Genomic DNA, 13632 nt, shown 5'->3' with positions numbered 1-13632 from the left:
CATTCAGATAGAAGAGCTCTGACTGTTTTCATACCATTTTGGGGTCTGTTTTGAAGCTGTCCTTCTGGAACTGAGAACCTTCCTTTGTGCCTTTGTCATTAAATTTGTACTGGGCAGAACAAATCTAAAGTACAGCTCCTTGTCTATGGGAAGAAAGAAGCACAAAACATCTCCGGACGATCCCAGTGAAGGAAGGAGGGAGTCGAGACTGCTGGGTGAGAAAGAGACACGACGGCAGAACTGTGCGGAAAGGTGAGAGGGGCCTCTGTGGGCTGGCTGCAGCCTGAGGCTGCCCTGCTCGGGCAGAGCGGGACGGTGACCGCAGGAGCGCCCGTTTGGGCGAAGCGGGTTCCAGCCTGGATCACCCCGTGCAGTCCCTGTGTGTTTAATGCAGATATTGTGCATGAGGGGCCGGGGGCTCGGTGCCCCCGTGTTCTGCGGCTGCCCGGGCACAGCCGGCGGTGCCGAGGGAGCAGCGCCGGGGGCCCTCGGGGCCGGGCCCGCCCATCCCGGCGGAAGCGGCGGTTGCCGGGGAGCCGCGGGGCCGGGCCGGGCCTCGGCTGCCGGCGGGCCCAGCCCAGCCCGGCCCGGCGGGGAGCGCTTCTCCGCGGCCTCCCTCGGTGAGTCCTCTCGGGGCGGCCGCACAGGGCCCTGCCCGGCCCGGGGCCGCCCGCCGGGGCTCGGGAGCGGCGCAGGCCGGGGACGGCGGGAGCCGGGCCGGGAAGCGCCGGGCCCAGAGCAGGGGCAGCGCCCGCGGGGGGAGGCCAGGGGCCCCCGGCACCGCGGGACTGCGCTGCTGGCAGCGCCCCCGAGCCCCGGAGAAGGGAGCCAGAGGGTCCCCAGCGGTGTCCGGTCCCCAGCGGTGCCCGCTGTCGCTCAGCGGTGCCGGTCTCAGCACGTGTTGATCTCGGGGCCGGTGTTGATCTCCCGTGCCAGCCCGGCCGAAGGAGTCGGGGCTCCCACACAAGCTCCAGCCTCAGCACGGGGCTCGTCCGTGCATCCCAGAGGAATCGCACGCCTTGAGGTGAGGCTCCGTGCCCTCATCTGTGCTTGCCCTCCGGAGAGGACTGGGCTGCAGCTCTGTGATACCCACAGTGGTCCCTGCCGAGCACGGCCCTCGTTCAGCTCCTGCCCCAGCCGCTGCAGGAAATGAAATGCGTCTGACTCCCTGGGCAGACTGTCCAAGCCGGCTTTATTCCTTAAGAGCTGTTGGTAGACACCAGCTCCCAGAAATGCAAATGCCAGTGTCACATCTGGCTGTACCTGTCCCTCTGTTTTCAGAGAGACAAAAGGAAAAATGGGTCTTTGAGACTGGCAGATGGGGAAGAGCTGGTGAGACCTGGGGAAACTCACGTGGGGAATATTAAAAGGAGAATATTAATCTCTCCCGTAGCAGTCAGCAAGGACAAGGCTTAGGCACGGACAAAAAACCACTGGTAGGTTCACAGCACATTGACCTCTGGTCCTGACTCCCAGTTTTTTGGGAGGAATGGTCTCAGATCCATTGGTGCTGTTTTGGTGCAGCCCTCGGGCATGGAAGTTATCCTGATGTGACTTTCCATTTCAGCTAAAACAGTTGAGGAAGGAATCAAACATGCAAGACCAGCTGCACGGAGATTAGCCCTTTGATTTGCTGCAGATGACTTGCTCTGCTTATCACAGCTTATCACAACCGTGGGATGTTTTTTCCCATGCTTTTTGCAGAGATTGGCTCATGAAGGCAAGAAGCTGGGCTGGCATCAGCTCTGTGTGTGGTAGCAGCTTCCTGGCCAGGGACCCAGGCACAGTGAAAATGTCATCTGTGGAAAAGAGGGAATGCTTCAAAGTCAGATGCTAAGGGTTCAAGGCTGTGAAATGCACCTGCCTGAGGCTTGTCTGTTCCCATGTTTTGCAGTTACCTTAACTACTATGCTAAAAACAAGCCACAAAAGGAAGCTGTGGTTCTTACAGGCTCAGTTTACCAGGGGGATAAATAGCATTTTTACCACTTGGTCAGCTGCAGCAAAGGGCACAGAGTTGAGTTAGTGGTTATTAAACTTGCAGACACTCTGGGAGAGAGAGGACCGGAGCCTGCATTGCTTGGCTCCTAGGCCAGCTCAAAGCCATGTTCTGGTGGAGAAGGGAGCAGCACACTGGGCTGAGTGAGCAGTGTTGAAGTTATTGGGTTACTCCAGCAACTGCTCTGTGCCTCCTGGAGCTGTGCAGGGTGGCTGGGAGCTGGGACTCTTCCCTAGGGATCCTGCAGGCTGGCTGGGGACAGGAGCAGAGAGGAGTGGCACACATGAATCTGTGTGCCTGGACTTATTCAGCCTGCTTCTGCAGAGTGTGCCTGAATCTCACAGCCTGTGAGTGCATAAATGGTGTGTGTCTGGTGGCAGCAGGTCGGGTGCTGCACTGTTGATGTTTAGGTTGCTGATGTGGTGGTAAAGCAGATGCTCTCCTGGGTGCAGGAAAGCCCCCAAGAGGGCTGACCCTGTCCCCTCATCCCCCTCCTCTGTGTTCATAACTCCTGCTGTGTTTCCCTGGTGCTTGCTCCAGTGCTTGTCTGACCCCCCTGTGGATGTAAAAGTCACGTTCCTATTGGACAAAAGGTTACATGGGCAGAAAACAAACCCAGTGCAAGAAGCGACTTGTTTGGTGCAGGGGCAATTGGCTCAGCACAGGACTGTTGGTGCTGCAAAGCTGTCCCAAGAAACACAGCAGGTGGGAATGACAGCAGAGGCCATACAGTCCCTCTTGGCAGGAGTGAGCCATGAGGGTCTCCCACTCTGTGCCCCAGCTGGGCCCGTGGCCAGCAGGAGCAGAGCAGCAGCTGGGGAAGTGTGTCCCTGGAAGTCTGGCTGGGACACTGCTGCTGGGAGCTTGTGTCCCTGTTGTCCCCACACGGACAAGGTGCTCCCTATTGTAATGAGGCTCTCTGTTCCTGCAGGATCCCATGCCAGAGGTGATGTGACTTGCAAATCAGGGAGTGGGTGTCATTTGCAAGTTCCCTGCAGCAGGGCAGGGTGCAGTTGGGATGTGAAGGTATAAAATGAGCCTTCCATCCCCCGCCTCCCCTCAGCTTGCCTTTCCTCCTCAGTCCCCCGCAATCATTGTCTGCTCTGCTACAGGGCTTGATTTCAGCCTGTCATTTTACCTGTAAATCACTGGGGTGGGACCTGAGTTCAGATCAAGATCAGATGTGCATTTCAAAGCCAGTAGCTGTTCTGGAGTGATCTCATGGTGAACACTTTCTGGGTTTTTTTCCCTCTAGAATAAGAGAGGCTGTTCTGGCTTAGTTGATCCATTATCGAGGAGATTAAATAATACCAAGCCAGCATCCTTTTATCTCTGGCTGAGAGTCTGTGCCTGCTTTTCAGAAATAGCTTTTCCAGAGCAGCTGGCTAGAGGCTGCACATGCATGCTGGTGTGCAGCAGTCAGCACTGCTTGCATTGCCTCTGCTGTTGTGTCCAGGAGATGAATAACAGCATTTTGCTAATGGGTCTCATGTCAACAGGGGTGATTTAGCAGGGAAGACTGCAGTGCATTAGTTGCTATGAGTCAGATTCACTCAGCCTCGCACTGATCCTTTATTGGTTTATAAATTAAACTGCAGATGCTGCATCCCGTCAGTGCTGGCATGCTGAGGATCCTGAAAAGGGTTCTTCCCGTGGACTTGTCTCAGAAATGTTTAAATTACTGCCTCAGGAGTCAGGGAGTGCAGGTTGTAGCCCCAGCTCTTACAGCAGTGACTCCAGCCAAGCTGCCCTGGTGCCTGTCAGAATTGTGGTGTGACTGTGATGAGGCTCTTGTGGCATCTGCTGAGAGCTCATCAGCAGTGTGTGCCTGCTGGGTGGCATCCTGCAGGCTCGTGCTCTGAGCTCTGGGTTTGTTGTAGGTATAAAAAGGCTGTCCAGGAGATCTTGGTGAGCAGTGCAGGGAGATTGATGCTGGCTGCTCCTGGTGGAAGGGTCTGTGCTTCTGTCATGGAGAGAAGAGAAGCAACAGGGACCCGTGTGGGCCAGAGCAGGGATTTGTGGCTTTGTGCTGCTTTGAAAAGTACTTCAGAAATGAAAAACATATTCTTCTCTGTTCTCCCCAAGACCTGAGAAACCATCTGGGCTCTTCCCCAGAAATCCAGTCTCTGCCCCACATGGTCCTGGAGGGAAATGTTTTGTCTTTTTGTAAAGTGTTTGTCCTTCTGAGGGTCAGCCCCAGCCTGCTCAGGGGTGGTGACAGCACAGGTGTGTTCTCGGGGGGGATATGGCCATGTGGGGCAGGAGCTTCAGCTTGCTTTGGACAAATTGTGTTTGAACCACAGGAGCCATTTAGAGGGAGCCTAGGGTACAAGATAATTAAAATCTCAGGCTAAAAGCTGTCAGATGATGGCCAGCTACCTCGTGTTTCCTGTTCACTCCTTCTGTGTCTGCATTCAGTGTTTCCATCTGGGAGAACAAAGGCACAAAGGATTTTTTGTACTGAAGGTACCAACATTACAGCAACCGTGGGCATTTTCAGCACTGGTAAAAACACTGACCCACAGCAAGGACAGGGCTGCTGGACCCTTCACCTTCACAGAGTCCAATTTGGGGTGGTTTGTACCTGCAGGACATTTCTGGAGCTGGGGATGAGGTGTCAAATGAAAGTCAGAAATTCCCTATGCACATATATATATATATATTAAATGTAGCTTTCCAGTGGCAATGAGCCCTGCTCATTTCTGTTCTGGTGGTTGGTTTCTGTGGCAGAGGCAGAGCAACGTGTGGCAGGATGTGTGAAGGGCCATCCAGGATTTCTGGACCCATTCCTCCAGACCCAGGGCTCTTCCCAGAGTATTACAAACGCCCTCTCTCAGGTGAGTCCTCGATGCTTGGTGCAGGTTTTACTTTGTGCTTTGGTGTGACACAGCTTGATGTTCTTATCCCTTGGTGTCCTCAACAGTCTCTATTCACACTGGTGAAGGTGCTTCTGGTGGTGACCCTAAAGTATTTTGTACAGCTGGGTGAAAGATGGGAAAGCATAAGGCAGAGGTGAAGAGGGGGTCATCACGTTGTTGGTGGGCTGTGGGTGCAGAAAACTGAGGTAAGATCATTTCCTGACAAGGTTCTCCTTTTTCTTTCCCTGCAGCTCGAGGGAGGCTGGAAGGAAATGCTCAGAGGCTGTTTTTAACCTCCAGCCCCCTGGACACAGTCCCCAGCCCCTGCCTGGCTCTGGGCAGTGCCCGGCAGGCCCAGCCAGCCCCTCGTGTCCGCCCCAGCGGGAAGGAATTCCTGGAGAGGGGACAGAAAGGGACACTCAGCCTCCTGCTGCAGCTCCAGGGCATCTCCCTTGATGGAGGGGTGCCAGCCAAGAGTAAGTACAGCCAATTCACTGCTGGCTTCAGCTGCCTTTGGGGCCAGGCATGAAGCATTTGGGGTGGATCTGCTGCCTGAGGAGAGCTTGAGCTTCACAGGGCTGGTCACCCCATCTGCAGCTTTTGGCCTGGCAGTGGAGTCACCTGTGCTGGAGCCAGTGATGTTTTGGCTTCAGTTTCAGTTTTAGAATGGGAAGAGGGACTTGAAAAAAGTAGAACTTCTTTACAGTCAAGTTTCTATATGAATCAAACAAAACCTTGATGTATTGAGGATGTTTGACATGGTGAGTTCCTAGTTGGTGAAGCCAGGCAGGATTTGGGAAGGGTGCCTGTGTATGTGGATGTAAGAACATCTTTGCAGAAGATGTTCCCTTCTCCAGGGCAGGGATGTCTCCCAGAATACATTCAGAGGTTCAGGAAGGAGATAAGGTTGAACCCTGTGTGTCATTTTAATTTATTTCATGTGCTGGCATTGCCCTGAGCTGGTGCCAGTGTGGTAGATGCCACAAGTGCTGTGCCCAAGCAGGGGGGAAACAAATGAGCATCTGGTTATGTCAGCTGAGCTGTTCCCTGCCTTGGGGAGCCCAAGGAAGGATAATTTTTGATTCAAAACCAAAACAAAACAGAGTCCTAATCCATAATCTTGGTTGTGTCAATGTGGGACAATGGCTGATCCTAAAACCAGGAACAGGGCAAGCTCAAGGCTCTGCAGCCCTGTCTACTTCAGAAACACCATGTGAGCTGAGCTGGGAATTCACCTTGCTCTTGAGAGGATGCTGGCATGGCTTGTCTGGCATGGTCCATACTGGGACAAGAGGAGAACAGGGGAGTCTGTGGACACCAGCAGTGAGCACAGACCTGTTCTGATGCTCACCTGGGCAGGGTGGGATCCTCTGGCAGAGGAGTCAGCCTGGGAGTGTGCATCTACAGGGGCAGGAGCAGACATGGTCTGGCTGCAGGAGAGGGAAGGACTTGCTGGTTCTCTTGGCTCTTGGGCCAGCTTTGGGAGGGATCTGTGGCAGTGTCTGGGAGGTGAAGGTGTGTCTCCCCTTGCTGAGCAGGGAAAGAGGCCAAGGACTACGAGAAGGAAAATGTGAGGCGGATAAAGGAGATTCAGAGGAAGTGCAAGGAGAAGGAGCGAGCCCAGGAGCACAGCCAGCCCAAGCCTGTGAAAGCTCTCTGGAAATCCCAGAAATATGAAAATGTGGAGTCAAAGGTGAAGGCCAAACTGCAGGTTGGTATCTGTGGAGGAGCTCTTGAACTCTCCAGGCTTGGGGAACAGTGGGATGATGGAGACAGGGGAGTCCTGGAGCCTGCAGGGTCTGGGGGCATCTCAGTGCTGAGGCACAATGGGCAGATGTGGCTGTGGGACTGTGAGTGAGAGTGTGGGTTTGGGTCCAGACAGTGATTGCTGCCATAATCCCTGTCCTGCTTTCCCCTCATAGCTGTATTTCCTGCCAGGGGTTGCTCCCATCTGGCTTTTCAGCTTCCCCATGTTTGGGCCAGCACCTCTCTGGGGTTTGTGCCAAAAGGCTGTGCTGTTTTACCCAGAGGTAAGATCAGCAGGCTGCATTGAGCCTCAGTCCATCCATTCCCACCCTCTGGATACACAGTGGGCAGTGTCTTCCATGTGTGAGCATCTTTCCCAAGTGATTGTCCTGGTGAATAACTGGGATTCACATTCTCTCTCTCTCTCAGGTTCAGAGAATGTGAATCCCACAGATGACCACTGCTCTGGGGGGCACACAGACATCTCCAGGCAGTCAGGGTTGAGGCCTCAGAGATCAGCACAGCCTCTGAGGGTGCTGAGTTGGAGCCTTTAAGTTCCTCCTCATCTCTGCATTGCCTCCCTTTCATCTGTAGCCAGCTTTCAATGCTAAAATTACATGTATTGATAACAACTGCAACAATTGGCAAGATGATTCCTAAGCCAGCGGTTCCAAGTGCTGTGTCCCTTTTTCCAGGTGTGTCACCAACGTCTTTGGTATCTGTGACCCTTCCACACACGGGAGCAAACCCACGAGTGCTTCAAGAACACAAGCCCACGCTGTTGTTTGACAAATCCTCTGGGTTAGAGGAAGATTGAGCTCATTTCTGCCTTTGTTGTGGGGAAGGGGGGTGGTCTCTGCGCAGGCAGGTTCTGCGTGGTGCGTTCCCTGTGCTCTGTGTGTTCCTCCAGAGAGGCCCTGGCACTGACTCATGATGCTTTAACTGTTGCTGGGGCTCTCCTGGAGCTGAGGTGTTCCCTGTGAAGGATCTCCATCTTCTGTGGAGCTGCTGCTGCTGCTGCTGCTCAGAGTTTCAGTTGATTCTGCTGGATCTGGATGACTCATGCAGAGTTTTTTCTCTGTCATCTGCCCCTGAGGCTGTCAGCTGTAGCAGTTGTCTTGGGAAGGGTTCTGGCAGTCCCAGTGCCCTCGTGGAGGGAGATGGGGCAAGCTGTGAAGCTGTGCCCTGTGCTCCTGAGGTCACAGACTCAACTTTGAGACAGCTATGCTAGGTGAAGGCAATTCTCATAAACTTACCAGAGAGATCCAGATTTGTTGAAACAAGACTGATCATCTTTGGAGCATGAGCAGTCTGGGCAGTGCAGAGGGCATCCCATACCCTGCTCCTCACACCAATCCCAGCAGTGTGGCTGCCCAGTCCCACCATCTGTCTGCAGCTCTGCCCAGCTGAATGGGCCAGGCAAGAGGAAATCTTCCCCAGGGAGCTGAGTTCAGCTGAGACCTTGGGTATTTGTGAAGATCTGGGGTGGCCCTGTGCAGTTCCCATCACTCCCAAGGGCAGAGCAGTGCCCCAGCTGCGTTTTTCATAGGGTCACTCACTTGCCACAGTGCCAACTTTCAGTTTTCAGGGTTTGTTTGCAACAAAACTGTCTGAGATAGTCCCAGACCACCTGCTAGGCATCAAGTACTGTCACCTTGTGCCACAGCCTTTGAAGATGCCCCTCAGATGCAATTCCACCAGACTCCTTCACTCTCTGCTCCTTTTTCTTTTTAGAGTGATACAAGCCCAGATTTGAGGTGCTGAGCAGAGCAGCCCTGGAGAACAGCAGCTCAGCAGGCAGCCTTGTGCCTCCCTGCTTGATCCAAATTTGCTTCTGCAGAGTTCCCCCCCTGTTTCTTAGCCATTCATTCCGTGGCCAGGTCTGATCTGTTGCTGTTTGTTGGCCTTTGCTGGCTGATTACAGATTCTCTTCCCCCAAGAATTTCTGCAGGCCATGGCAGGAAGTGTGTGCTGTTGTGTGCCTGCTGGAAACCTGTGCTGAGCTCCTGGTTCACCACCCAGACTTGTTTGAGAGAGTTTTTCTTTGCCCCAGCCTCTCTCCACTGTTGGATCTTTTCTTGCCTTTCCCAGGAGACCTCTCCACCTCCCAATCCTGAGGCTGTGAATTTCCTGAGGGCGTATTCCCGCTGTGGCTCTGGGATCAAGCCATGCAGACCACTGTCCCCAAGGCCTGGCAGGGCAAAAGCAGGAGCAGACACAGAGGCTCCAGAGGCACAGGGTGCTGAAACCAAGGTGAGTTACACACTGACTGCATCCATCCCAGGCATTTCTGGCATGGAAAATCCATTCTTCTGAAGTGTTGGGGCAGATGTGCTGCATGAGTAAGGAGATCTGTAAATGCTGTTCCTGGCTGAAGGGAAGGAGCAGGGTCCTGGTCACTGGGGTAGTGAGATGGATATTCAGGGACTGTTAATTCTAGCTTCATCCTCACTCATAGTTCAGGAGCCTGTGAAGTTCCCTGTGAAAATTCCACCTCCTCATGCCAGCAATCTCAAATCTGCTCTTCCAATGGCTTTGCAGCAGGTCTTGGGGTTTTGGAGGCAGTTCCCACTGTAATCAAAGGAACTGTGGCTTCTGGATGTTAGATAAAAATTTGGGAAATGAGTGTGTGTTTTAGTAAGGAGAGTTAAATCAGCATTAGTAGTTAAACCTTTCAAGTAGTCTGTTTGGGAGGTCCTAAATAGCTCCATGACTCATGTCCTTTTCCCTTGGCAATTGTGAGATTGTCAGTTTGTTGGTTCCTAAATGCCATGAACAACTTAATTAAACAGGACATGATCTACAAAGGAGGAAGACCAGGGAAATCTTAAATGCAAACACAGCCACCTTCTCCACTGTTTTGTCCAGCAGAGGAGCTGTGGTGGAGGTGCTGTCTCTGGGGAAGTGCCCAAGCAGCAAAGTTCCTGCTCTGCCAGGGGTTCTGTTGCATTTCTTGGTGAGCTCCCAACCTGTTTTTCTTCTGCCCTCAAAATGCTTCATGGGGACTACATCAAGCCTGAGGTTTTCTGTCTTTCTGGCTTTTAAGGCATGTGGTCATCTTGGGGACCTTAAAGAGGCCAGGATTAGGCTTGGCTTTAGGTGCCTGCCTTCCCAAAGCATGGCCACAGCTCCTGCCTCTGTGTGGCTGCACACTGAGACAGGCTGTGCCGAGGGTCCGCCTGTCCTGCCGTCACACGATCCACTCCCTCGTGTGCTGCATTTCTGCTTTCCCCTCGTGTGGCCAGTGTCAGCTGGCCGTGTGCCTGTGCCCAGCCTGCCCCTGATGCCTGGCTCTCTGTTTTTGCAGATGCAGGTGGAGGGCAGGAGCGTTGACTTCATCAGGCACAACGCGTGCAGCGCCAAGCGGGCGCCGCTGCGCCGCTCGCAGTCCCTGCAGGCGCTGGCCCAGCTGCTGCAGCAGCGGCAGCAGGAGCAGGAGCAGTACAACACCAGGCAAAAGGGACACGTCCCCCAGTAGTAAGTGTGCCCCTCTCTGCTCCATGGGACTGGAACAGGCTTAATGCACCCCCTGGGTGTGTTTAGAGAGATGGGCTGGGCACAGAGGGGCTCCTGCAATGTGCAGCAGTGCCTTTTTCAGAGAATGGGGAGTAAACGCTGTCCCTCCTGCTTTCTTGGCTTAACCAGCCCAGTGTGACAGGGCTCAGAGGGAGTTTTGTCTCCTCCTCCCTTGCTTGCCATTGTACAATGATGCTGATATGGGGAAGCTCTCTGTGTGCTTTGAGAAATGTGCTCTTGCCCCTTTGTAGGCTTTGTTCCATGTGATGTACCTTTGGCATGGAGAGGTCTGGTTTGGAGAGGCAGAGAGCTCGCTCTGCCTCACAGCTGTTCATCCTGCCTTGGGCCTGGGTTCTGGGGAACATCCAGCTAGTGCTGTGCATTTTGGGGCTCTGCATGGGAAACAGACCCTGTCCTAGGACTGACTGTGGTGCCAGTCCTTTGGCTGGGCTGTCCTCTGTCAGCATCCCTGGCCATGAGCTGCTGTCTGACTTCGTTCTGCCATTGACCCACAGATGGTTTGGCGAGGACTCAATGAGCCAGAAATGAGGAGCAGCAGCCCTTGTCTCCAAGGAGCACTGTTGGCCTGAGTGCATCTCTGCCAGCAGCCCTTTGTGCCTGTGGAGCACATTTGCTGGCCCACATATGTGCTTTGAACACGGTGTATCCCCCACCAGGAGGGTGTGTGGCTCCCTGGGGTCCTGAGCCAGTGGCATGGAACCTGGTAGGGTTTGACGGGCACATTCCTGGCCACATCTGCCTGTGCCAGAGGTGCTGACACCTCTCTGCTTTGTCCCCAGCCTGCTGGAGAGGAAGGAGCTGTGGCGCAAGCAGGCGGAGGAGCGGCTGCGGAACCTGCCTGACCCTGACACCCCACCTGGGCACACCCTGATGCCCGAGGGCCAGCGCCTGGAGACCCTCAGCAACCTGAAACAGAGTAAGAGGGGAAAAAAACAGCGAATCCAGCTCAGAAAAACAAACAATCCCAGGCAGGATAAGGGAGAAGAGACACAGGGACACATTCCTGCCACTTGGAGAGCTGCCTGGATTAAGGCATATATAGGCAGGATGTGAGCTGGGTGCTTGGAAAGAGGAATCAGTGTCCTGCAGGTTACAGGACTGGCGCTCTGGAGCACACTTGTCCACTGGACTTGATGTCAGGGTTGCTATTGCTCCTAAAATCTTAAAAAGATTTTGGCTGGAAGGGACCTTCAGAGGTCTCTAGTCCAATCCTTGGTTCTCAAAGCTGTAGCAGGTCCCTCAGGTCTTCATCCATCTGAGGTTTAAATAGAAGGATTCTAGTTCCTTGTTCCAGTGCTGCCATTGTGTTCATAGCGCTAGAAAAAGGGTGGATTTCTTTGCTTTTCAACTGACACAACTTTTTTTTTTCCTCTTTTTACAGGCCAGGAGCAGCTGGTAAAGGACCTGGTTCTGCTGCCCATGCGTGGAGACAGCCTCAGGATGCAGAAGAGGCGGGTAGAGCTCGAGAGGAAGCTCTCCCAGATAGACGAGGCAATCAAAATTTTCTCAAGGCCAAAAGTCTTCATCAAGTTGGACTCCTGAACTGGTGGGGCCAGGTGGGCTGTGCTGCTCTGCCTGAACATCCTTTGTTGCTGGGCAGGAATGGACATCACTTTTTGGGAGGGAAGGAGAAGCCAAGTTCCAGACCCTGGGCCCATGGAGGTGCCAATAACAGTGTCCAATGCCCAGCTGGCATCTCTTGCTCACCTTTCAGTGCTGTGTCTTGTCCACAGAAAAGGGAGGGAGATGCCCAAATAAAGGCCCTGCTCAATGGTCTGGGGAGCAGTTGTCTCTGCTGCTTGGCTTCTCACAGATCAGCTTTCTGCTCTGGATCTTTTTTTCCCTACTTCTAGAAACTGGTAGGAGGTCTCTTATGCTACTGCCTGTGATATTCCTTGTCATTCTCTTTCTCCTGAGCTGGACCGTGGTCATGGCTCATCCTGAGCACCTGAGAGCTCAGGGGACAGCTTGGGGACAAGAAAGGCACAGAGCTTCAGTGTTTTCTGCCCAGGGAGGGCTGAGCTGTCAGGAGGGTCTGGTCAGATGTCTGGAGAACCTTTGTTGTCTGTGGGGCAGGAGATACTACAATAAATCATCATTGCCATCTTGCAGTGTGTGTGCAGCTCCCAGTGGGCCCAGCAGGGCCTGAGGAATGGTGTGGGCAGCAGAAACCATCAGTGCAGGCAGGAGGGGATCATGGACTGGAGAATGTGCAAAATCCTGCTGGATCTCCATCCACAGGCTGGCAGGACAGGGCTGGAAGGTGCCATCACATAGGTGAGCTCTCTGCTGCCTTGCCTTGAGATGCCATGCAGGAGCCTGTGCAGACCTTTGCAGGGATTTTGCTGCATGAAGCAAAGAAGCTGTGAGGGATGGCTGGAGGGCTTGGTGCATCTCCTGCTCAGCAGAGGCACAGTGCCACAGCTTGGAGCCACATCCAACTGAATTTGGAGAATCTCCAGGGAGGGGCTTGCCCCCTTCACCTTGCTGGGGCTCTCTCTCCAGACAGTGCTGGCCTCAGGGGGAACACTTTTTCCCCTGAAATCCCATCAGGTTTTCCCTTCTTGCAGCTTGTGCTGTTGCTCCATCTCCATTTGCTACACAGGGTGGATTTGCTACTGTGTGTGGATTTTGCAAGCAGCTGCCTTTTTGCAGGGGTTGCTCCATCCTGGGCAGGATTTTGTGGAGTGGGGATATTGTGGAGTGTCCTAGCCCTGCCTGTGCCACCTGGCACACTGCAGTGCCCTGGGATGTCAGGGCTGACACTGCTGCCAAGGGGTGGGGAATATTTTGGCACTGGAGGGCTGGAGGAGGTGAGATGCCAACTGGAAAATCACCCCATGTGCCCTTGGAGATACCTCAGGGCAACCCCCAGCCAGGCTGAGCCGGCTGGATGAGAGTGACTGGGGGCCATGGGCACAGCCCCTGGGCACCTCCCTGCCCCAAAGCAGCCTGGGCTAACCAGCCCTGCTGCCAGATCTGCTCTCTGCTCTGTCTGGGCCCTGGCTGTGTGCCATGAGTGTCCTCAGCCCTTGCTGCACTCCCAGCCTGCCCTGGCCTGAGGCTCTGGACAGAGTTGGTGCTGGCTTTTCAGACCCTGAGAGCTGCAGGGCTTCCTCCTTGCCAGTCCCACCACAAGCCCTTGGCAGCAGTGAGTGCCACCATCAGCTTGGCACTTCTGGGAGAGGGACTGAGGGTGCTGGGAGCTCCAGCAGAGCAGCAGGGGCAGGTGTGGACCCCCCCTGCCCTGAGCTTGGGGCTGAAGAAGGAGGATGGGGCTGCACTATCCCCAGCAGCATTTGCAGGGCTGAGTGACAGCCAAGGTGCTGCTGCCAGACCAGGTGTCCCCTGCATTAGTGAGGGCCCTGCAGTGGGGACAAGGTGGGAATGGGGGGACCAAGCAAGGCTGACTGCATCAGGCCATCAGGCCAGGCAGCTGCCCAAAACAGCCTGGACATGTGTCCTGGAACAGGCACAATGAGTCTCAGTGGGG

At 54.3% G+C, this 13632-nt stretch overlaps 1 protein-coding gene across 2 annotated transcripts; it reads left to right on the top strand.

Annotated features, from left to right (window-relative positions):
* The first annotated feature begins 518 nt into the window (after positions 1–518).
* ENKD1 (enkurin domain containing 1) lies at positions 519–12250 on the top strand. Of its 2 annotated transcripts, none has more exons than XM_036390417.1 (8): positions 519–620; positions 4729–4835; positions 5108–5332; positions 6395–6567; positions 8694–8855; positions 9910–10079; positions 10919–11055; positions 11521–12250. In XM_036390417.1, exons 2-8 carry the CDS (start codon positions 4751–4753, stop codon positions 11679–11681), a joined length of 1113 nt encoding a protein of 370 aa, XP_036246310.1. In that variant the 5' UTR covers positions 519–620; positions 4729–4750; the 3' UTR covers positions 11682–12250. The 2 variants fall into 2 exon arrangements, with proteins under 2 accessions (XP_036246310.1, XP_036246308.1); XM_036390415.2 differs by lacking the exon at positions 519–620 and adding an exon at positions 640–1024.
* The last annotated feature ends 1382 nt before the right edge of the window (positions 12251–13632 follow it).

Source organism: Molothrus ater, chromosome 12 (genome assembly GCF_012460135.2).
Source record: "Molothrus ater isolate BHLD 08-10-18 breed brown headed cowbird chromosome 12, BPBGC_Mater_1.1, whole genome shotgun sequence".
NCBI lineage: Eukaryota > Metazoa > Chordata > Aves > Passeriformes > Icteridae > Molothrus > Molothrus ater.
This window is presented reverse-complemented; position numbering and strand designations above follow the sequence as displayed.